The sequence below is a fragment of the Egretta garzetta genome, unplaced genomic scaffold (assembly GCF_000687185.1).
Source record: "Egretta garzetta isolate BGI_Z169 unplaced genomic scaffold, ASM68718v1 scaffold154, whole genome shotgun sequence".
NCBI classification, from domain to species: Eukaryota; Metazoa; Chordata; class Aves; order Pelecaniformes; family Ardeidae; genus Egretta; species Egretta garzetta.
The window spans coordinates 1,258,546-1,284,162 of record NW_009259600.1 but is presented as its reverse complement, the minus strand read 5'-3'; the positions used below and the strand labels follow the sequence as shown (position 1 = coordinate 1,284,162).

The following is a 25,617-nucleotide window of genomic DNA, read 5'->3' as shown; positions in this document are numbered from 1 at the left end:
AACATAAATGTGATCTTTTGCAAATGCCCTTGGGCGATACATTTTTTTTTGCAGTAAGGTCTAGTCCAGGGGAGGGCTGGGGCTGGGGTCTCACTGAGATGCATGCAGCTGCAACCAGATCCTTATGCATGCTTAACTTTATGTCCCAAAATACCTGAATAGTGGATGCAGACTGAAGCATGTACGTAACTCTGCCTGGCTCTGAAAAATCTTTCTGCCTTGACATAATTACGAACCCCTGAAAAGCATATTAATGTCTTGGAAAAACTGACAGCGCTGTAATACAGACTCATACGAATGACAAAGTATTTGTGTAACCCAAATAAACAGGTTTTGTAGGTGTTGGAGTGGGAGGGAAATTGCCTTTTCAAAAGTGGGAGGATGATTTGTAAATATATCAATAGCTTTTTGATCTTCCTTTGTTTAAATGTGTTTGCTGTTATGACTTACAAATCCAAATTAGTATAGCGATGTGTAATTGCAAGGTCTCTATTTTTAGTAACTGTGTTCATTTAATAAATGATTCTCTAGAGCTTCTATTGAACCAGGTAAAGTATGTAATATTTTATATTGTATGAATGTATTTAAAGCCAAGCATTTTTACAGAATTAGCTAATAGGTGTTTTCATGTTAGAACACAGGCTGCCCTTAGTTTGTTGCCCTCTATATGTCAACTGTTTTAAATGAGCAACTTATGAAACAGCCTTTGTCGAAGAATTAATACAGTTTTAAAGTACTGCCTTATATTAACTAAGAAAATGTGGGTAATTGATTTAGAATGATAGCGTTTCTGTCTTCCCTTTTTATTTAAAAGACTGCTATTATCATGCAAATGAAGGGGTGTGGTGCTTCAAACTGGCTGTGATATGTGCTTCTTCTTTTTTTTTTTTTTTTTTTTTTTTTCATTTGTTGTTGTCAATAGAAAAGATTGATCTCTGGGCTGGTGAACATAATATCTGTCCCAGTCCGAAAAGGAAAGAGGAAATTAGCAGAGCGATTGGTGGAGAATGATATCTGTCAAAAGAAACACTTGGAGAGCACTGAGTTTAGTGATAGGTGACTGCCGGAAAAAGGGGAACTTTGAATTTTGTCAAGGTAAGGAACAGAAAAATATTTGATTTTGTAATGTGCATACCTTTTAGAAGTTATTTTTAATGACTGTGCCTTGCCTTGTAAACTGTAATTAAAAAAGAAATCTTTCCCTTTAGCCTCCAAAGAGTCTGCCTAAATCAATGAAGGTGGTGTCTTCATTTTAATATCACTGAGAAAGAGTACAGCAATGCCAGTAAAATCCATCAGTGATGACTTTTCTAAAATTTTCCTTAGCTTAAAAATACATATTTGTGAAATTTTTAACTGTGTTTTTTCATTTTTCATGACATAAGTGCTCTTTATGTGGCATGTAAATATTACTTGTGGGAAAATAACAAAGTTCAGTTTCCTGAACTGTGAATTGGAACAGTATTTGCAACCAGGCTAAGGGGCAGTTGTAATCACGCTGGTGAAATGGCTGTGTTTGTAATTTAGTGGAAGCCTCTGGTAAACTCATTGCATTGCGAATCTGTGATAAATTCGATTGAGAAGATATTGAGAATGGATATTTCTGCTTCTTGTGTGCAAAGGTTTGTACCTTACTGGAAAAGTACATCTGCTATGGCAGAACAAAATTTCTAGGTAACCTGTGACTGTCATTCTTGTCCTTACTGTAACTACATTTTTTCTTCTAAAATGGTGTGTCTAGATGGCATGAAACTACAGAACTGATTATAAGTGCTTTCCAACACCCTGATACTTTCTTTCTCAGTGGTGGACCATTTCTCCTATGGCATGACTCCGATAGAGTATGATACCAAAATAAAATGACCAGTGTCTGAGTACTCTAGGCTATGCTCCGGCTAGTTTGAAGGGCAGCTAAGCCTTGATCCTATCCCTCGTCTCCCCACCCGAGACGCGGTGGCCCCCACTGCTCTGTCTGTGGGGTGAGGAAAGGAGATGGACCACAGCTGAGGGAGCCAGCGGGAGGCTCTGCACGTCGCGTCGTGGCAAGGGGCCGGGGCTGAGGTTTTGTGCACCAGTGTGAACGTACTTTTTAAAAAACTAAATCCTATTAAAAATGAATTTGCATTCTAATCCGAGTTCCTAGCTCAGTTTAAAACAAGTAAATGCTTCTGTGGGACTTTCCTGTACGCAGGCAGCATTGGAAAAGAATGAATAATCTTAGCAGGGTTTCTTCTTGCATTTTTATTTTGCTAATTTAGCAGTGTATAGCTTCTGACTAATTCTCCTTTTTTTCTATCTACAGTCTGTTGTTCAAAGTGCAAGTGTACCCAGTACAGGTGGTTGTTGGTTGGTTTCTTTTGCCATGTGGGCCTTCATAAAGGATTTAAAAAACAAATAAATGTAAAAGTAAAGATTTCATGCCTGAAGCATGCAGTGCTGGCATACTAATGGGAAGCTTATTGTGGTTTATTGCTGTCAGAGCACGTGCAAGATAATGGAAATTTCCTACAACTTAGGAGAAAGGCATGTTTTCTAATACTATTCATTTTTGTAGGAAGACGGAATTAACACGACTAAAATTCACCTCATCGTTATATAAAGTCCGAATGATCTGGTTGTACTGCTGAAATATTCATGAACGGGAGGGAACAGCACATTATCTGTCTTGTTAACCGTTGGGCAGGTCAGGCTGCCTGTATCACCTGGGTGCAGGCACGTATCTACCACTGTGAAGTTGCTGTGTGCTAAGTGATTCCCTTTCCCCTGCAGTTCTGTCAGTGTAGCCTTATACCCAAACAAAACACATCCTCTCTATTAACACAACTTAAGAGAGTCAATGGTATTGTATGGTTTTCACCTTGGTGATGAAGGTAACCCAAAACTGCTTTGTAGCTCTCTGTAAAGGAGAGTGATCAGCGGTGGTTAGCCATTGTTAGGTCTTTGGGCATTCCCATTTTGACGCTTACTTGAGATGAGGTGACTGGGTAAGGTACCTACAACTGGATATATGAGTTTGTTACATGTTCAAAAATTTTAGCCTTAAACGGCCAAGAAGCTCCACAAGGAAATTTGGATGAGTGATTAGAGATGAGCCAACACTCTCACAGCTTAACTTAATGTGGACTGTGCTGTGCCCAAGATTTGACTTACTGTTTGAAACCAAAATGGAATAAAAGGCAAAATAAAAGATGTTTGAGACTATTGCCTCCTTGAAGCAGTGGCCTCTTGCAGCATTAGACTGCCTGCCTATGCTTTTGTGATCTCTTTTGCACGTCCTCATCCATCTTCGCTATTGCAAAGTCGTCTTTTTCTCGGTTTCCTTTTTTATCCTCAAAACAATTGTTTGCTTACCTATGTATCTTAAAGAGTACAATTGATCTAATAAACCCCCCCTTGTAACATAGAACAGATGCAAAAGGGGACGAGTGTATTATAGACAGCGAGTTGTCATCACACAGCTCACAATCAGATTTTCATCTGTTCATGTGGTGCACACCTGTGGCTTGCTGGCGTTGCTCTTGATTGCAGTGTGAGAGATCTTAATGAAAAACAAAGCCGGGATGACAAGAAGAGACTCCATGGCACACACAGGTTACTTCGCACGTCGTAAGAAAGTGAAATTCAAAATACACTGGTTTGGAGAGAATGCTTTGTGATGAGGGAGCGTGCCTGGGTGACTCTGCAAAGGGGCCCTGCTCATTGCTGCCTTGCAGACAAGGCGGTTTTCTCTGTAGGTCAGGTTGATTTGGACCAGTTGAGAGTGGTGGCCGATTTCTCCGGCTTACTTTCTGAGCCAGTAAGAGTATCCTGGGCAGGAATCCAGCTTTTGAAGTACAAAGAAAATAACCCATAATCTATATAAAACGCTGGCGGATGGGGAAGGGAGGAAATTTTCAGAGAATAACTGAGTTTGAGAACAACTGTGTTAGAAGTAGAATGTAAGGGGAGTGTGTGTGTGACATTGGTATTTATTTTAATTTGAAAATACGATCTTCGAAACCTTTGAGGTGAGCAGGGGACGAGCCCTGACAATACGATACATGTATTAGTAAACTGAAACCAAGCACTCCAGCTGAAGCTGAAGTTTCTTCTTCAAAGTCATTTTTTTTCCCTGAGTTTGTAGAATTTGGGTTCTCTTCCTTCTCCCCCTCTCCCCCCTTCCCCCTTGGTAATGTACTGTGGCTCCTGATAACGTTAATGGGCTTTGCCCCACATGGAGCAGCGAGTGTATTGTAGCACTGCTCACTGATCCCAGGTCAGTGTGATGCGTGAAATCAATTTATTTGAATCTCTTTGCCTGTATAGGAATTTGGCAGCGTGCCAGTTGTTTTCATTTAATGTTCTTTGTGTTGAACACAGACAAGCAGGCATGCTTTTGTACTCCTCTTTCTTTTGGGCTCTTCTCTTTTCAGCCAATATTCTATTCTGTGGATTTTTCAGAAAGGAGTGGGAATGTGTTACCTTTTTTAAAAATCATTTTTGTTTAAATAGCCTTTAAAGAGCGTAGAAACTAGGTCAGTCATAGAGCAGCCGGTGTAGGGTTTTCACTGAGGATAGGTGGTAACACCTTCTTTTCCCCTGTTTCTTAAATTTAGGGAAAAAGAGAGAGAGAAAATACTGGTCTATTTTATTAATGCCGAGATCTATGATTTATGTCCTCTTGTAAGACAAAGACTCTTCAATAATGCTTAAATCAGAATAATTGTATTTCTAAATAAGTGAATATTTGGCAGTTGGTCGGACGAATCAGAAATACTTTTCAGGATCTTTTTCATTTTGAGTGATGACCTTAAAGCAAGCATTAATTTGGGAATCCCTTGCCTCATCTTTCTGTCTGTTCCTCCCATCCCCCAGCCAGATATCTAATATTTTGAATGGCTGGCTGAAGAACAGCTACCCGAGAGTACCCATTTCTTTCCTTTTTTCCTTCTTTTTATGAGAAAGTGGCAAGGCATGTGGAACAGAGCAAGTAATTTAGTCCTTCTTGTGTTGGGAGTGGGAGCAGAGGACTCTGTTGATGCTCCAGGCGGTTCGTGCGGAAGTTGATGTGCAGAACTGCGGAGCCGCGGCGCAGGGGTCAGACTCGTACACATCAGCCCCGTTTCCTTGTTTAATTACCTGAAGAGCAAAACATCCAGGCTGGGAGTGTGTGAAAACCCAGTATCTCGAGCAGCAGTTTGCTGCTCTGACATCCTGCGAGGCCAGCCCCGTCTGTCCGCAAACGTCAGGGCTGGTTCCTGACAGCGGGCTATCTCTGCCGGGCCTGGGTTCCTTCCATTCAGGAGGCATTGTGTGGAAGAGGGTTTGGTCAGGAATCTGAGGTTCCTGCCGATTCTTCCAGCCCGGACAACCCTGTGACAGATAGGCTTGATTTTTTTTTTTCCTTTTAAAGAATAATAATAATAATAAAAAAATTGGCTCTTTTTAGTCTTTCCCTTGTAATTCTGGCATTGGTATAATAGCGACTGAAACAAAACATGTTAACCCTTTTGCTTCCAAATTTGCAGCTTTTCCCTTTTACTTTATTGTTCTTCTCTTCCTTGACCTCTTTTATTTTCAAAGGTGAAATCTTCTGGGGAGCAAATTTGCTCAGGCAGAGTTTGTGCTATGCAGCAGATAAACTTATGAAAATGTTAAATTTTTTTGTAGTAATCATTAACATAATCCTCATACTTAGCATTTTAAGTTTTTCATTTTCAGCATGCTTGGCAACATTTATTTTTGTTCATCCTGTGGAATAAAACCAAGCCAGTATTTGTTCTGGCATGGCCCGTTAAAACAGTGCTGGCAGCTACCAACAATTTCATTCTCATTATTTGTGTGATTTTCTTAGATGCCCAGCTTGGTGTTCAATTTTAAAATATTGGGATAGGGATAGTTATAGCCCTTGCTCCTCGTAGCTGCTCTTTGTTGAGGCCACTCAACAGGCTGAAGGTGCGGGCACACAAAGCAGAGCTTTCTGCACTGGTCAGGTTTTGGCCCATAGATTGAAAGTGTTCATCTGGATGTAAATCTCAAGATCATAGCTGAAAGATGTGGAAATGTTCATTTAGGTAAAGGTCGTGAATTGGGGTTTTTTTGTTGTTGTTGTATTTTGTGTGGTTGGTGTTTGGTTGGTTTTTTTTTTTTTTTTAGTTTGTGAAGAATTAAAGTATGACTTTTTGTTTGAATGATAAATGAAGAATATGACTCTAATTTGGATAATTTTAATACTCTAGCCTATATCATAGCACTGTTCATAGTTGTACTGGCAGAACTTAAGATCACAAGGTAAAAGTAGTAGCGGGAGGGAACATAATTAATACGGCTTTGCATATGAGCGTAGCATATGACTATTGCCTTTTATTGTTGTGGGCAGAACCTGGTCCAAGTAAGATATTTGTGGTTGTAGGGTTGGAGAAGGGAGAGCTGAAAGTTAACTATGGTTTTGCTTTCTTTATGCTGAAGGCTTTCAGTCCAGTCTAAAGAGTTACGCCTGTAGTCTTGGAGGACATTTTCACATGCTAATGATTTTGGGTACTTTGTAGGTGAGATCAAAATTGTTTTGAGCAATAACTTATATTTTTCTTGCTAATATTTCATTAGGATTTTGTAATACAGATTTAAGGGCACACTTTTCTTCTTGCATGCAGACATTACCAGGTAAGAGTTTTGGGGACCCTTTATTAAGAGAAGGTAGCCTTCAGTGGGCATACACAGCTGGGAGTCAGTGATAGTGCGGTGGGACCAAGAGAGTCATTATGATCTATTGTGCCACTAATCCTCCATCTAAGAAGGATTTGCAGGGGATGGTGCAACAAAAGAGCTGTTACAGTGTATCAGATCGATAATCACGATCTAATAAACTCTTAAATATGTACATAATCCTTCTCCTTTAAAATCAGGACCCCTTCTTCATTATGAACTCCTTAGGCTACTCTGGTGTAAAGGTGCCTGTAAGTAAAAGTTTATTACTTAGACATGTAGTTTTAAATCTCCTTATCCTGTTGTACTGTAAAGAAGGCATAGTTTAAATAAGCGTTGCTTATATCTACAGGTTGAAAAAAAGACAGTTTATGCATTGTGGTCAGTGTCATGTTCCTATAGGGTTTGTACATGTAAAGGAAATTATGTGTCTGTATGAAAGTGCTATTAGTTAGTTAAACCTTTTCAAGCCATGTAAGTCATGTCCCTCCTTCCAGAGTTTTACATGCCTTTATGTTTTTTGCAGAGTTCATAATCTAATGAACTGTCCGTGACCTCTACCCAACCATTGCCCACCTCAACCAGCTGCATAGTAAAAGAAAGTTCTCCATGGACATGTGGTGACGACAATAACCACACAGTCTTTCCTCCCACCCATCAGATGTCTAGCTCCTCTTTGAAAATGGCAGAAAATGATAGCCTTTAATCCATGGTTGCCACCTCAAAAATCCCTCAGAGATAATGGTTTACATCAGCATCCTGTTTGAAAAAAATATTTATCTTGGGCATCTCCGTAAGTCTCTGCTGTGACAATCTTGCTTAAGGAAAGTTCTCGCGGATAACGGTTCCCCAGCTGGTTTGGGCTTTATTAAAACTGGCACCTTGCATTGTGCCCAAACACTTACTGCTGCTCTTTGCAGATGTTCTCCTAGTGTGAAGTGGTGTAATTTGCTCTTGGTATGAAATTACACTTCATAATCACCTCTGCATTCTTCTCCTGCTTCTCTTCTGAATGGCTACAACGAAGCACCATGTGGAGTACAACGCGGTTAGATAAAATGAAATTATATTTAAAGGCCTGTGTTCCTTAAGGCTCCTCCCCATTCCTAAAGAAAGAAAGATTTTGTATGTTAATTTTCCTTAGCTATGATGGGATTTGTCTGGGTCGGACTAAAAGCACAAAGCTTATGTCAACACATTGTGCTTCCAGGGAGCTCCTCCAATTGCACATTAGGCGGATCCCATTCTGGCTGAGTGTTGTAGCGGAAACCTAACGGGCACAGTATTTGTCCCTCAGTGTTAGAGTGCTGGTTATTGATCTTTGATTTATGTGTTAATTGCAGGTAATACTTTTATGGTAGTACTCACAGCTTCAAATTTGGGAACAACTTCTAGCTTTCAGGGCTAGCAGAGGCGGGAGAGGATGAACGAAGGTCCAAGGCAGCAGGAGCAGAGACAAGTCACGTGGATTGGGGCAGGGAGGTGTGTAGCAGGGCTGGGAGGTGGCCCCAGAATCAACAGCACAGGGTTAGGCGTGATGGCAGAGAGAAGACAGAGGGCACTGAACGGAAAAGAAAGAGAAAAAGGTGATGGAAGGTGTAGCTGAGGAAACAATGGAAAGAAGCAGATTTCTTTGACTAAAATCAGTACCTTCCCTTTGTCACTTGCAGATGATAATGCTTTTCCATCATCAAGGGTTGGACGAGTCCGTGTACTGATTCTGCTGTATTTCCAGACACTGAACTGCATTAGAGCAGTTCACTTGGTAGTGCTGCTTTGCCATTTTAGCAATTACAGGGTCTGCCAGTGGGTTGTCCTATTATAACTGTGAGAAGACTCATCCATAACCACTTTTCTGTTAGGACTTAGTTCTCATCATGTAAAAAGGTGCCCCCCTGCCTTTATGCCATTAGGCCTTCTCCTTCATCAGGAAAAGTTAAAATATTTGATCAGGAAGTGGCTTTCTCACCTTGCTCTGGAAAGCAAATAATGTAAATGGGGAAATAATGCTTAGCTGTCCTAGATATGCTCAGATATTTATTTATAGCCCTCATTCACTGCACTCTTGAAATTACTCATTAGCTGACGGATGTCATACTAAAATTAATAGTAAACACCAACATACTGTACAATGGCACTGCTGTGATGTTACTGGCACTACCGTGGATATAAACATATAACAAGGCATGCAGAATGGCCTGGTTTCCAGCCCATTATAGTGGAGGCCAGCATAAAGATTTTGCTGTCTGATACAAGACTCAGCTTTATTTTCTGAATGCTTGTCAGTTTGTTTTACAAGCACAACATTATCCTTATATTGTTGAATATATATATATGTTGACTAATGTTATTCTTTAATTTCCCTTATATATCCAATTACTATTGTGGTTTGCAAATTTGTATTGAAGCTCATCAGCAACAATACCTTTGTATCGAGGCCTCTTTGAATAAAGCTTTTGTACCATTATAGATGTAGTAAATAAGTACAAATTGATCGATATATGACAAAAGGGTGAAGAAGGGAGGTCAGGAGGTAAGAATATTTCCATATAAAATATTTTTTCCCCATTGAAAATGGCAGTACAGGCATAAATAAATGTTTTGTATTGCTATGTATTTTGCTCCACCTGGTGGATTTTCCTGAAAGTGTTTTTAATCCTTGCTAATAAGGGGAAGCTGTCTTTAATTAAGTATGAAACACAGTACCAAGAGTGAGGGCAACTTTTTTTTTTTTAGAGTAGCAATAGCATTGCAAAAGGCAGATTTGGGGAAAGAAAACATTAAGATTAGGTATTTCTCTTGGCTACACTTGGCCAGTACAGTAATCTCTATGAAAGCATGGCATTCCAAATCAATTAATGATAACAGTTTACTCTCGGCCTCATCTAGAGATTAGTAATTAAAAAATTCAGATCTGTGGCTTGTGGGGTTATATGTGATCAGTGAAAGCGCGGATTTGCTTTTTCTATGGGCCCCCCCCCCCCCAATTCGTGAGCCCCCCGATGGGAAGTAGCAGTGCTATTGGAAAAGAGAGTTCCTGCGCTGAAGTGTTACCGCTGTACATCAGCATAAAATCTGTCTGTCATTAAGCTAGCTTTGCAAACATTGTTTTCTTTGGAATTCGTAAGGACTCGGTTATGCTTTGATCATCTCATTGTTCTCCTTAGGTTATTTTTTTCCTTTAGAGTGTAATGGCTCCCTAACAGAAGGTGAAGTTTAGAAAATAGTGTCTCCATATGCAAGGGATTTGGAGACCTTTTTATTGTCTTTAAAAATGTCATTCATAGTCCTCATTAGCATTTATTGTTGCAAGCGTACAAGCAGAAAATGTGAAATTGGTATGTCATGAATAGCTCCACAGAGCTCTAGAGCCCTGAAATTTTGCCTGCAGTGTGGTGTGGGGCAGGCATTGAGAGAAAGCTGGCCAGATGGCTGCCAGCACAGAGCAGAGCTGCAGGTTTTTGTCTCTGGTGCTAAGAGGAGGGAAAGTTCACTGGAGCATACGCTATCACCCCTTGCGTTTTAACAAAACTAACTCGCCATCAGTCAAAACGGGGAGGTGGTGACATTGAAACAAAAGTTTTCAATATAATGTAACAGTCCTTGTCAAATGAATAAAATATGTTTAGTTAGTGTCACAAATATTGACATGTTACAAAGAAAAATGCAAGGCTCGAATTTATGCCTAGTGGTAGATACGCTTTCACACAAATATGCTCTCACATTATCTTTATTATGAAAATCCTATGCATTGAAAAGACATCGATTAGAGGTCAAAAGTAGGGTTAATATACTACAGCAGGAGGAGTTCCCCTGCTTGTGTTAAAAGAGCAAACACTCTGTGCTTCCAGTCAAAAAGCAACTGATAGCTTGAAACCTTTTTTTTGTCTTTTCCTTTTTTTTTTCTTTTCTTTTTTTTCCCTCCTCTTTTCTTTTTGGATCTTAAAATAGGACCCTAGTCCAGCAGGACCAGATATTCTCATCCAGGCTTCTCTGGGTAACACCGAATGTGTTCTTTCTCCTGTCAGTGAAACGGCATCTTCGGTATTTTCTTTCAGAAATAATATCAAATCAATATCAAATTTTCTAAAGTGCTCCAGTGGTGTCTGTGCTCAGATGGTGTGGTAATTTCCTTTGAATCCGAATGATGATAGAAATTAACAGTCAATTCTAATTTACTTTACCCACATTATATAAATCACTGTATTTAATAAAAAATGCAAGGCAAAACTTGGTTTAGCCCAGATCAAGTGAAAGAAATAGGCACCAAACCGGGTACCTGTAGGTGAGTTTGTCCACGTGAGTGTTACAAAAATGGACATTTTACTCATTTTACTCTATAAGAGCATGTGTTCTTTAAGACCTGAAGTGTATGTTGGCCCTCCCATTCTACGTCAATTAATTTTTGGTGGAACTGTTCTCCTATGGTAGGTATTTATGTATATTTTCATTGTTTTAACAACTGAAATACACCTGAAACACCACTGGGATTTCTGGCAACGTTCAAGGTTTTTTTGGTTCTTTTTTGATCAAAAAGCAATAGGCAATCTAGGTTGCCAAGTCTGACCCGCTGCCAAGGTTGCCTTTTCTTAACAGATGATTTGAAATCCTCTTTAGAGGACTAATTTCTGATGATCCCATTGAAATAGTATGACTTTTACGTTTTCTTAACTGAAAAAAAGAGATGAATGCTTTCTCACCTAGCATGAATTTAATCCAGCACTACAGGTAACATGATAAACAGTTTCTCTTAGACAACCAAGAACATTTTCTTCCCAGCTTCGTGACGCTAGCTTTCAACTATTGAGTATTTGCGTAGGTAATCTCAATTAGTCTGTGTTTCACAGAGCTACGTATGTTTTAAGGGTCCCATTTGTCTTTTTTTCAGAAGTCCAGAAAGCCTTGCCAATAAGGAAATGCTTAGGGAAATGTTTAGTGTTATCTGGCAAATGTTTTGTGTTGCATGCATTAAGAGCTACTGTTAACAGATAAGCACATATCTTATTGGAATATTTTAATTTCCGTTTCCAAGCAAAGAATTAGAAGTTTATGAAGAAGTGCCTTTCTTGAACAGCTTGAGCTCTTTTGTGGTAGTGCAGTAAAACCAAGGGAGGCTATGTACAATGTCATGGAAAAAGTCGCACTGAGGGTACCGGTGGCAGTCCTAGGTGGACTTCTGCTGCACCAGATGATAGGAGATACTGGGCTCACTAAGAAATGAGTGAGCTTCTCCTGAAGGTGTTACCTTTACTGTACTTCGGTTGGACGATGAACTGAATAAAGTTCAGAAAGCATCCAGAAGTGGTCTTCCCCCGTCCCCCCCATCAGCTCTACAGCTCACACATTAGGTGGGTTTGCCCTGTCAGTGGGATGCCTTAAGAAAACACTAATAGCTTCCAGCTGGGTGGAAAATCAAAACGTTTGGGGGCTGACAAAACTAGCAGATTTGAATTTGAAAGCCCAGCTAATGCCTCCATTTTTATTTACCACTCGCCCATAAAAGATTATTTTCCAATATGTCAGCCTCATTTGGTGGCCAGTGGTCTGAAAGTGAAAGTGGAACAAGCAAGCGGGGAAATCTGGACATTAGTGAGTCCGCCCTTTCAAGCTGGTGTGCCACTTTGTGGAATGGCCTTCCCTGAGATTGGGGGGGTCCTAATGACCATTCATCAATGCTCGTTGACTGATCATTGAGTGCCTTCTCATTCAGTTTATCAAGTCTTGCACATAAAAAGTCAGAATGAGCATTATTCAGCTTTGTTAAAGCCAACTAGGAGTAAAATGCTCCATTTGAACCCATTTTGCCCTTGGTTTTTCACTTTGTTAATGCAGTCCTGCTTAAATGAGTGCTTTTATTGGGTCGGTTAGAATATCTGAAACTATTAATTCTCTTGTATTGAATAGCTGGTGGCAGGCCAGAGCAGATGGGGTAGAAAACTATTTGGTTGGGTGTATTGCTTTCAATTAGGATCAATGAGGTTTCAGCTCCTTTGAATTAACTCACTTAATACCCACTGTGTGAAGTCACAATGTATCACAACAGTCTGCTATAAGTAGAGTGGGAAGTTGAGAAGTCCTACAGAAAAGCTTTGAGTTAAATTCTTCCTTCACTGTTAATAGAGAGCTTTCATTAACTACAGATGCGTTTCAGTGGACTTCTAGGCGCTGTTATTAAGCTAGGTTTGAGCAAAAGGCAACCTCTGTACTTCCAAATGGTGATCATTTGGAATTTCTCTTTTCCATCAGGTCCATGTCTTAGCGACCTTGTATCATCCGCTGCGTAAAAGAATTGTCTTTTTTTCCCCTTCAAATATGCGAATATGGAGGCTGTTTTGCCTTCTCCAGCCATTTTCAAAATTTAAGAAGTGTAGAGGATTATTTAAAATTATTTTCTAGAGTGTTTTGAATGGTTGTCAAAGAAGGAGCCGATTCCCACCCAGGAGGGTGTAGCGTAACGTGCGCTGTAAAGAATCTGGCTGAAGATGGTCTTCTGTGATTTTTCACTCTCTTTGTATCCCTTTCATTTTGGTATTACACATAAATACCGACTCTTTTGGTACGGCAGAATTGTTCATACGTTAAAACCGCTGCCTTTCCTTTCTTAGCGGGGAATAAAACCGTTTTACAGAATGGGCTGTCCACCTTTGCTCGGCTTCCTAAAATTTCAGACCTGGTGCAAAAACTATTGTGCCAGCTTTAAGTGACTGCATTAAAAATGGGGGTGGGGTGGGGAAAGCGAATAAATATCCACAGATATTTATTCAGGGAGGACTGCCAAATGGGTTGCAGCCTGCCTCAGTGTATTAAATAATGAGAGGGAAAAACTATTCATGCAGCTGGCTGCTTGAGAAAATGCTGAAGTAGTCTCAGATGCACAGGCATTCTGTTAGCCCCTTCCACAAGCAGACTTCTAGGTGAGAATCTCCAGGGATCCAGGTTTTGTTGACGTGGATCAATTTAAATGGCAATTACTGTAGTCAGATAACAGCTTAAAAAGGCTTTTTACACACAGAAAAAAGATGCATAATCACACAGCATATGGAAGTTCAATTTCGTGAGCCGTGGTCTGTGGATTTACAATGTACTGATATTAAGACCTACTTTTAAGAGTGAATATTGTTCGGTTTTATTAAAATGCGTCATACCTTTGACACGTTACTTTCTACTCTGAAGCTGATTCAGGCTGCATCTATGTTGATGAAAGGTTGCATTTCCAACTGTGAAAATGTTTTTCCTTTCATGTAGAGTACAGCATTAAAAAAGAGAAACAACACAGCAAATACAATACTAACTGACTGGTTTTAAATAGTGCATCAAATAATAAAAAGAATGGTAAATTCTTGAAAGGCCTCGGTGGTGCAGACTTTGCTTGTTATTCTCTCCCTTTCCCCCCTCTGCTTTTTCCCCCTTCATGAAAGCAGTCTGTCATGAAAATGTTTTCATGTTTCGGTGTTTCTCTTGAGCTCTCCGATGTGCAAAAATCCATGCCGGAGAGCTTCATTACAGTAGTTGTCTGATGAAGAAAAGACCTGCCTGAAGTAGCAGACGCGTTGTATTGATATTGTTGGTGCCAGGGTGTTTGCTGGGGCGAAGGGAGCTGCTCCTTTGCTTCTTTGGATCGTCTCGAATTTGCCAGTTTGGAGTCTCCCTCCTCTTTAAGTGAAGCTTAAGGGTGGCACTTAGATAGCGTTAAAAAGTTATTGTGGAGATAGCAGTAAATTAAGTGACTCATTTGCTCTAAGTGAGAACTATTCATGAGTTCAGTCCGGATATTGGAAGGCTTGTTATTTTTTTGCTTTATTTTGCATGTGTGTCCTTTTCCTAACGAGATCTTTATCAGGCTCTGTGGCAGCTAGAGGAAGGAAGAGGAAGGCCTGAAAGCAGAGTTGTTTCTGCGTAGTAGAGGCAGAAGATGGCATAACGAAAGGGGGGGCGGGGGGGCTGCATAAATAAGTACAAAAGGACGAGTCTTGTACCGACAAGAATGCAGCTCCTGAAGATCTGCCCGAGTCTCGCTGCCTTTCTATACGGGTTTCAACGTATACTGCAAGGGCAAAGTCAAAACCAAGACCCACGCGCTGATTGCTAGAGAAATACTCGTTACTAAAGGGAGAAGCTTTTGCAAGTGCTAACCGGGAGGAGAGTTTTAAAAAGAAGATATTTTTCCTTGTGCCTGGAATTCTGTGCAAAGCTATACGTGCTGCAGAAGGCATGCGAGTCAGGCGTATGTTTCTCCTAAGAGGCAAAGATGTTTTACAAAGGACTAAAGAGGGACTGCTGAGAAGAAAATAGCCGGCTTTAGATAAAGCACTATAACAAAGACTTGTAGTTTTATGTATCATGGTGTCCATTAAAGCTTAATAGGGAAGAGTGCATTGAACCTAGCCAGGCATACGTTATTCATGTGAAGGATAAACATTTAAGGGGTGTGCAAAATCAGAAACTGGGAGGACATGATTGTTTAGCTTTTGAAAAAGCTTTACAGGGAAGATTTTGTTTTCATCCCCCATGGATCACCATGCAAGGTAAAGGAGAGTAAGCTGCAAATGTTTGGAACATATCAATGCAGGAATCCCAGGGGGTTAAAAGCACTATGGTAAAATAAAAGTGGTCTGCTTTCTAAGTGTGTTCTATTTTACACATACGACTGAGAATCTGAGAAAGGGAGTGATTTTGATACTCTGTTCACCATAGTAAACCAGCATAATAATGACAAAAGTGTGGGGAGGGGAGGAAGAAGAGGGGGGGACCCTCTTGTATATCCTCGTGCACATTTTGAATTTCCAGCCAAATAAACAAACCTAGTCCTACGGAGTGCAGAATTATGGCTGTTAAAATAATGAATTTCTTTCCACTTTTGGGGGAGAGCTGATTCGAAGCGATGCTTTTTTCTTTAATTGCCGTCAGCAGAAGAAAGGGTTAACTTTTAAAGAAAAAAAATATGAATAATTCAGCGTTTGGCTTATCATTCTGCGTTTTACTTTCTATTCTTTGGTCATCTGGAACTTGGTGTGAAAGGTAGAGTAAAAGGAGTCAGCTGAGGGGAGCCGGGGTTGTGATAATTTGCACACACATCCCTGTCATTGTTCTGCCTGAAGAGACAGGGCTGGGTTCAAGGCCACATGTGCTCCTGTCATCATTCACATTTCTGCTCCAAGTGCAATACAGAGTGTCAGCTCTCCATCTGTCTTTGCCTGGCAAACGCACGCGCCCAGCATCCTGCCTCCAGCTACGCTGCCACAGCCAGTTCTGATGGCCCTCCTCGCTCCTCTCTGTTCATTCCAGAACAGGAGGCACTGAGCCCTAAATAAGCCTGCTTTTAGGAGAGAGCCATTTACAGTGTGGGTATATTTTAACCAAGGATGCCTGGTGAGTTGAAATTATTGCAGCTCTTTCGGTTTTAAATGAGGAAACGCTAATTGTTTTTTGATAGTATTTTTTTTTCTTCCCCCTTTTTCTTTTCCTCTTTTAATATAGAGGGTGATTTGCAAGCTGATACGGGTACGGAGCGATCGTGGATGCTAATTCTGTTGTGTATATGTTTGGGGGAGGGGAATTTGTGCGAGGGAACTGCCAGAGATGATACTTACAGCAGGACTGGATGTTTCAATGAAAAGGGGTAGAAATCGGAGAAAGTCACTGGCTTTGTGGGTGGGGGGTCTCTGCACGGGGGATCATTTTTAGCAAAGAGAAATACAGCTTCGGGCTGGCTTTCGCGACTGTCAGCTGTACCTTGAATCTGCAAACATTTGATCGGTGGAGATCATTCACAGCGTTCACCCATCAGCTGAAATCATCTCTGTGAAAAGCTGTTTGAGAAGTGAAGGAGATTTATAAAACAAATTATTCCAGCGTTGTCCTAAATCGTGGTCCTTAACTGTCACCAGGCAGATCGCTGAAATATGGTGATTTGAAATAAAACAATAAAAAAAAAATCTGCTGAATTAGAGGAATTGCTGTGGAGCTGGAAATTTTAATAGGTCAGTTTCCTCAGGAAAATATTATCCTTGGATGTTACCATCCCTTGTCTAATTGATAAGTGTTATTGCCAATGAAAACGGTGCTTCTATGCAGGGTGATTTGTCTGAGGGGTTTTGTTGAGATGCTTGAGCACGACCGAGTGGATTGAATTTGGTGTGTTTTGTTTGGTGTCGTGTCCCCCCCCCGCTGCCTTTGGTAAGGACTGAAGAAAGCCATGTGCCCGATTATAGCAGCCTGTGTCTCCGGATAAAAAAAGACAGGGCTAGAGATCCTACAGCTGGCTGGTTCTTGTGGATTATTTGGGTAGGACAGGCAGAAGAGGCTACGCTTGATCACAGAGAGTCTGTACACCTCGCAGATGGTGTTTTGAAACAGTATCTGCCAGTTTGCTGCAACCACAGTTGCATGTAGGTATTGCCAGTTGTTGGAAGAATGTTTTCCTTTTAGGATTTTTATACACGGTCATACCCTACTGCTGGTATGTTTGCTGATCCTCTGGTTGTAACAAAAAAGTGGGCTCTGTTTGCTCAAAGCACAAGGCTAAGAGGATTTATATGGTTGAAATATGGGCAAATTAATTTGCATAGATAACAACTGAGGACTATGAAAGGTCAATTTAACCCTTTAGACGTCAAATTTGATTTGCATGCACTACATTCCTGGGAATGTGGTCTTCATTAGAAATAGCATGGTAATTCATGGATTTGGAAAACTGTGCATTCTGCAGAATTTGAATCCACTGACGTTTCCCTTGTATTTGTATGAAACTCCTCTTCTCGTGCAGTTTGCTGTTTCTGTGTTTTATTAAGACATTTAAGTGTACTAAAATGACAAAATCTTATCGGTTTCGATCCTTGTGTGCATTATTTGGGGCTATTGGCAAACACTGTTGGAATGCCTAGAGTGGAGGTTTTTGAAAACCTATTAAGCCTTTGTAATTTAAATTACTTAATCTACCTGCTGGTTAAAATTTCATGCGTCTTTAATCAAAATGGCATGCGCTACACTCGAGTATGTATACCCTTATCGATACTCGTTAAGCTTTACCATTAAATAAATCTTTAATTTCCAGCATTCTCTTAAAGCCAGTAGCAAGCAAGAAGTGTGTTTTAATGTCAGCTCGGAGTGTTAGAAAACCTTGCACTTGGATACAGAGAATACACTAACAGCTGTGACTGGGAGCATGTGCCAGAATGGAGATACTTGAACAGATCTGACACTTGGCTATTTTTGACACCCATCTGCACTTTTTTACTCTCCTCTAGGATGAACTGCCTCTCAATCTGTTCATAGCATATTTTAGCCCTTTAATATTGTGGCGGTGCGTTTTTTTCAAATGGGCATTATTAGCCATCTGGGGCAGATTTTGTATTTTAAAAGTAAGCACATTATGTACAGGAGATTAAAAGGATGTGTATTTTTATGTAATCTGATATTATGTCAGTGCCTTTTGTGTATGTGTGAAGTCTTGATTTCAGAAAACTCCCTTCAGTGATGCTGACATCTGAAGTCCTTCTTCTTTTGGGGAAAGAACAGGAAGTAATAAAAGCGGGTTCTGCTTTATGTGTAGCGATAACACTTTTACACAAAATAAATTTGCCCTTCAAAGGCGAACGGCTCATACTGTTATAATTGCGACTGGCCGCTCACCTCCTCGCTCCCCTGTCAGGGCAAAGCGACAGCAGCGAGGCTTGCTAATGAAACGCTGTAAAAGCCATTCGGATCTCTCTTAAGGCACTACTGCAACTCTCAGAAAAGTCTCTGGAATGATAATCCCGTTAACATGCAGCTTGCAGTAACCAAGTTAACCATTTTGTCATTCTGTGTAGTGGACTCTAGGAAGTGCTTATCTCTAAATAATTGATGCTGGGGGAACAGTGTTCAAATATAATACTGTACACCGGTTTGTTTGATTACTGTGAATGTGTCTTTTTTTTTTTTTTTTTTAACTGTTTATTCCGTACTTTATTTATGAAACATTACAAATCTATCAGTCATGTTATAGTACTTTCAAAGAACAGATGTTGGCCTACAAAATGCTTTATTATTGCCCATGGCAGTATTCAGCATGGTTTCCTTAAAAGGACAATCAGTGATCGCAGTCATTGTAGCCCAGAAATAATGCTGCTCTTTCAGAAGATGGCCTGGTATTAGGTCAGACCACCCTTTCTTTACTTCTGCTCTCCAGATGTGGCTGCAATTTTTTTTTTTTTTTTAAGTTCATTTTTCAAAAAAAAAAAAAAAAAGGGTTTGTTTTCAAAATCTGGTTTTACTTAAGATATCTCCATCCTGGAGTGCATTTCATAAATTGCCCACATATTTTTCTTAGCAGAGAACTTAACTGGCTGTAATTTTTAACACATGGCCACATCATGTGATATTTTCAAAACATTTGCACATAGCTTTAAGAAGGTCCCAGCAGAAATGATCCATCATCTCACAGCCAGCCCGTTTCTTAACAGCATATCTGCATTTTCCATTTAGCAGAGCTATATATTATTAGCTTACATTTTGGGTAGTAAAACAGTGCATTGCTGATTGTAAAACATGGACTTTATTATCTGCTGAAAATTGATTTGGCATTTATAGCCACTGTGTACTAGACTGGCTTTCTGGTTTTAACATTAGTGCTTGCAAGTGATGATTTGTTTAAAGAACAGAAACAAAATTGCCATGGACATAACTGTTAGTGTCCTAGTAACTGAACATTTGGATTATCCACCTGTTTTTTAAATACTCGCGTCTAAATGCTGTTACACAGCAAGTCTCCTAACAGTCCATTAACTGACTTGTTCTGTTCTGAGTTGCAGTTACCATGCTGCTACATCAGGACAATTCTGTGTCTTACAAAACAAGTTTCCTGCCAAACGGGGAAAATGTGTCTGGAAATACTTAAGTCCGAGTGTTAACCTTGCATCATTATTCCAATCATCCTACATAATGACTTTATCTTCTTCAGGATTTGGATAGGAGTGAAAAGCTCGTTCCCTAAGAGGACTGTGGGTCACTAGGTTCTTCAGATACGTATCGTAGGGCTTGGGAAGACGGCGTGTAATGACTTGCTGTTCAAAGTATTAAAGTTTCTTCTTCTTTTATGGTAGCAATAAATTCCAAAGTCTGCATGACATTATTGCTCTTATTTTCAACCCATGGGGCTGTGAACAGCATCTTGCTACGTATGCAGGGAAAGTAACTAACAGATCATGGGGTGCAGATCATGCTGCAGAAATAGCTTTTAATAAGTGTTTTTAAACAGGGTCCCAAACGCTTCCCCTGTGAAGAGTTAGTGCTTTTCAATTCAGACCCTTAGTGGGAGAGCAACAAATGTATCAGTTTCTCAGTACTGGTACTTCTTGGTGTGCACCGGGTGTTTAGTACCGATCACACCTTGATTTGAAGATTTTTGACTCCACACTAATAAGTAATCGCCAGTTAAGGTGTGATCATTGTAGCTTGCAAATCAATGTGATCTGTGTATATGCTACTTAAAAAAAGACTTGAATACCAATTTTGGGTAAAACAAATTCTAAAATGATGTGATATGCTGATTTAGATGGAGAAGTTGATAATGTAGGAGCAGAAGAAGGCATGGTACGTGGTCCTTTTCAGGACCTGTATCTACACCTGTACCAGTATTCTGGTTTATGGCTGCATCCTTTTTTCATCCAAGTGTGTGCATCAAGGATAACCCTACAAAAAATCAGCAGAAGCCTGATCTCCACTACCAGGTCACAGTTGCTAAGTGCACAAGACGACTTTGCTTGAAGCAGTAGTAGCCAGTTTCCAAATCCAAAATTGCTGCCTTTAAATTGCCCTCAACTCTCTCCTCATTCCAGATGCATCACTGTTAGAGCTTTAAAGTTTCCCAACCTTGTTGCGCTACATCTGTGCATGCCAAGATCTGTCTCAGTATTGACAGGGTTAAGCAGGCTGGTGCTGAGTTCATACCTGTATGTTTTTGGGATTGAGGCATTTCTGTATCTGAGTAATTTGCACAGTTGGATCTGGTAGGTAATCTCAGAGGATGCCTAATGCGTATTTAGAAACGTTGGTCTCTTCACAAGTGCGGGCTTAAATTTTTGTTCCCAGAAATGTGTGTGGTGTAAAACGGAGCACAGAGCCAGCGGTACTGAGGCGGGTAGAGATTAAATTGGGAAATCCATAGGGCACAGCAGCGCTTGGATTTTTACTCGTATGCAGACACAGTCTAGCCATATTGGCCCACTTGGCAAGGCTGATTTCATTCAGTATCCCGCTATGCTAACTCCGCATTCACGCAGTTCCTCTGTGAAGCTGGTGAAGCCCTCGCCGTGCTGTACCATGCTATCTATATTCACTGGCTCAACTACCCAGGAGCTGAGCCGTCTCTGCACCACGTCGCGTTTTGCGATGTACATCTGTTCTTCCTGCCTCTTGTATGCGAGAGTCACCAGGCGAGGAGCAGGACCAGCGCAGGAGCCGCTTCCTCCTTGCTGCCGTTGATCTCATGCCTTGGTCCCTCCTGAAATGTTGCCTGCTGGGTCCTTGGGTGGGACAAGAGCAGTGGAGATTACTCCTATCCGGAATAAGTTGCTTCTGGGCAGTAGTAGCCTTTCCCCCCCTGCTGAGGGAATATATGACAGACCTGAGCTTGGGCAAGCAGAAGGAAGATTTGAATTCATGTCTTTCACTTCCAGAGTGATGCTTCCACTCAAAAGACTAGAATAAAATCAAAGCTCGCCTCTTCTGTCTCGCCTAGCTGTGTCTTACACAAACCAGTTCTACTTGCCAGTCTTCTGAAGGTGAGGATATGGACATCTTTTCTGGAGGAGGGAGTAGTGCTGTGGATCCCATGTCTCCAAGTTACTGAGGCTCTTGAAAGGAGTAAAGCATCCTATCTCCAGTATTTCCCTGTTGGCGAGCTGTAGGCAGTTGCTAGTTAAATATAACTAGTTTTATATCATCTTTTCTGTCATGAGCTGTCTACAGCTACCTAATGGGAAGAATAGAGAAGATGGATGGAGCCAAACTCTTCTCAGAGTTGCATAGTGATAGGATAAGAGGCAACAGGCGCAAGCAATGGACCGTGATAAATCCCAACTAGGTACCAGGAAAAATAATTCTTCATCATAAGGATGGTCAGACACTGAAACAGGTTGTCCAGAGAGGTAGTGGTATTTCCATTATTGAAGACACCATATTGGACAAACCCCTGGCAATTTGGTGTAATGGCACAGTTGAGGCAGAAAGGCATGGACTGTCTGATCTCCTGAGGCCACTTCAGCCTGCATGAAGATTCTTTGTTCTACTGGATCCATTAGCTGGTTTGGATGCTCAGCCTGAGGTGCTTCAGCCCTCTGCACTCTAAGGGCCCATGGCACTCTAAGAGTGGCTCATGGCACTGGCTTTTGTGTTGTGTTTCAGGGGGAAATTTCAGCAGCATTGAGCTTCTGGGCACCTAAAGTTAATTATTCATTGAATCTGATCTGAAACTATTACTTGATCTGTAGATCAAGAATGAACTTTGCCTTTGTGTCCTGGTAGAAGAGCAGAATTGTCAGGCTCGGTGTTGGCTGAAAGGGTTGCACCTCCTTCGCCTGGTAGCTCATCAAGCTGTGCTTCCACATACCAAAGCTGAGTTCATTTCTCTGTGCTGTTGGGGTTTTTTATTTTTATTTTTTCCCTACTAGTGATTTCTTTACTGCTAGTTATAAGCAGAGTGTGGAGAAATAGCCTCATTGTGAGCATTAGTTGCAGAAGAACTTGAGGCAAGGAGTTTCTGGAGACCCTGGGATTTGAGAGGTGTCGCTTCAACTGGAGATTCCCTGACCTCTTGGTTTTGTCCCTGTGCTGGAGCACACCACCTGGTAGTTGTGTTCCTGCAGCTGGTTTAGGGCCGTAGCATCACGAAAGACGCTGAACCGATCCAAGTTCTAAAAATCTCCTGCCCAAATTCCTGTAGCATGAAGCTACAGCCTTACTTGAGCTTTTCCATGATGTTGCATAATGAGTTGTGCGTTTATTTCTACTTCTTAAAAATAATCAACTTCATTTTCTTGCTCTTGGGACCTGGCGATCTTGTGAAATTTTAATGAGGAATAACTACCTGGTAGGACTCACACATCTGAATTAATTTAAATTATCCAGCCAGCTATTTCAGTATTGCTGTGGATATATGTTCTGGAACAGTGCCTGCAATGTAACCATGCTTTTAAATGGGTACAAAGTGTAAGTCAAAGGTGTCAGGAAATCTTTCTGAAGTTCGAAAGGAAATACCGTCAGCAGTGGACACAATTATTAAGAGTACTGCTCATATGGTTCTCATTCATTATGGACATCCCTTTAGAAGCAGACTGTAACAAGCTCTGCGGCATTTTACATATTGACCAAAAGAAGCGTGGAAATAGAGGAGCAAAAAGAATCGGTATTGATCACATCTTGGAGGAGAGGCTGAGGAATAAGGAAGAAAAATGTATTTTGGTAACTCTTCAAGCATACTGCAAGTTCCTGCAGGTCTGGTGTAAGGTCAGGCCTATATCATTCTTTGTTTAAAAAAAGGGGTTGCTGTAATAAATTGAGATTTGAGGAAGTGGGATTTGCATATTCTTAATTGTTTTCCAGTGAGGTTTGAGATGATGATTCAAGAAGAGGGAATATGTTTTACCTTTCAAAGTCCATTGCCCTTTCCAGCTTACTCATAACATCTTTTCTCTTCTGGGGGTTAATGCACTATTCTGTCTTCTAGAAGTCATTCAGAAGCAATTTAACTTTGTACCTTTTCAGTTCTAATTCTTTACTGGAATTTTCTGCATGTACTTACAACCCACTTCTCCAAGCCTTGGGAGCTCTCCTGTGCATCTCGAGTGCAGATTCTTGTCGCCCCCCCCCTTTCTCAGATTCTTCTAGCGATGCTGGGTTCACTGTCCTGACTCTGCTCCTGTTTTGAAACCACATCCTGCTAAAGGAGTAATCTCCCAGTTTAGTGACACGGGGCCTTTCCCCTTCCTTCTTTCAGATCTGTCCTCGCTATGTGTTCTGTGAGTCATGCAAACACGCATGACTCAAATAGTCTTCCTGCCGCAAGATTACAGTTTGGAAAATGTGTGCGCTCGGGTCATACAAAAATACAGCCATAATTTGGTTCTTGCTCCTAAACCGTGCATTCCAAATATATTCTGGTGGCCCTTTTAAGCCAGGGCAGCAAGCATGTGTACACAGCCTTGAATTTTCATTGTAGCTATTTTATAATCCAAATGAATGCCATCTCCTTTGACTTTCCTGTATGATACTTCCCCATAGCATTCCTTGAATTTTTAAGAGAATCTGTTTCTTTTAAGAATTTTGCGCCCTGAAAAGCACCAGCCACATCCTTCGTGGTTAGCAAATACAAATCAACATTTATTGTTTTAATTTTATTTTTCCAATCCATTTCACCACATAATTGTTGATTGCATAATTATATCTGCTAGCTTTGCACGCACTTACTTGTATTCTAGTTAGGAGAAAGTTTGCTAACTGAAGTTTAGAAGAGGTCATTTTCTGTGGACAGTGTTGCTGTTTCTTTTGGCTACTTTCTTTGCTTGGAACTGTACAAGGTACATTATTTTTGGCTTTTTAAGCGACAAACACTACAATGTACAAACCCGATCTTTAAAAAAACAGGGATGCGATAGCCTTGTTCTTCTTGAGAAGGAATCGGGGTTTGTATCAGTTTTGAAAGTATACACCGAGAGACACTGAGTGAACCTGTAAGGGCTTTGAGAGTTACTAACGTGGTGAAGAAAGCCGAAAGATGCTCATTAAAGCAGCCTTGGTTATGTCTGTAAAAGAAAGGGTATAATTAGATATCCAGCAAGGTCAGATGGCACTGCCATTGAATAGCTTTGAAAGTCATTCGTTTTCTTCTCAGAAACTGGTTTGCAACAGAGTCTATTGTATCTTTGGACTTGGTGGTTTTAGTTTTCATTTCTCCCCTGGCAGAGGGAGAGCGGCGATAAAACTGGAATTCAAGTGATCCCCACTGGTTGAGTTCATCCTTCCACGGCGCTGCAGGATCTCCTCACTGTGGGCTTCTGAAAGAGAGAGAGCTTCTGTCGATCTCATTCATATTAGATCTTGGAAGTAATTTAAATTACTTTATTAGGGTCAATATTTGATTATTTTTTTACTGAGTTCACCATTAGACTGCATTGCAGCTTCAGAAATAAAGACAGGGTCCTTTGCAATTTTGAAAAGGGATCTGTGCCGTAATGAGCGTATATTTTACTTTCTAAATTCCTCATAGTCAACGTGAGCACTTTCCCTTTGCAAATGGAGGAGAAGCAAGACAGTGGCCTCTCTGGGAATACTATTTGTTGTCTCTCTTGTTAAATTTTTAAAGTATTTTGAAGAATGCTCTTCTTTCTGTTGTGTTAATTTCCTTACATCTCTCTCTACATTATTCTCTGTGGTTGTAAAAGCAAATCTGTATTTGGGTTTTCTATATTTAATAAGCAAGGCTGCTGTGCAGGAGATGAATCTGTGCATGAAACTTTCATTGAGAGCTTGGTATGAAAGCAGAGTCTTCAGAGCATGTATAGCAAGTTCTGTGCCCTCTGAGGGAGAGCCCCTGTTGCAGTCTTTCTTTGCCCTTTTCGGACTCCTCTGCATCGGCAGAACCACATCTTGTGGAATAAAAGGTTGGACTTGCATCATCGCTTCTCAGGACAGCCGACCAGCCAGGCTTCTTCCTCTGACATGTCAATTGGTAGAGGAGTAATTTCCAATTCCTTTCATTCTGAGGAAGGAAAGCCAATGGTATTTAATCTTCAGAGACTGGCAGAAACAGAATTCTTTAGTTTATGCTGCCTTAAAGCTTTTGCTTCAAACTGCTCATGAGAGTCTGCAAAAGCTCCAAAGGTAAAAATACTACCTACATTTCAGGTATCGACCAGCATCCCTCCGTAGAGCCACAAGAGAAATGATACGCTCTTT

At 40.7% G+C, this 25,617-nt stretch overlaps 1 protein-coding gene across 1 annotated transcript in view; it reads left to right on the top strand.

Annotated features, from left to right (window-relative positions):
- Window positions 1-1,007: 1,007 nt before the first annotated feature.
- The window catches only part of RUNX1T1 (RUNX1 partner transcriptional co-repressor 1), a 91,980-nt gene continuing 67,370 nt past the window's right edge, over window positions 1,008-25,617 (top strand). The window contains exon 1 of the mRNA XM_009638333.2: window positions 1,008-1,095. Within this exon, the coding sequence (XP_009636628.1) occupies window positions 1,008-1,095 (88 nt within the window). The remainder of the gene's footprint in view (window positions 1,096-25,617) is intronic.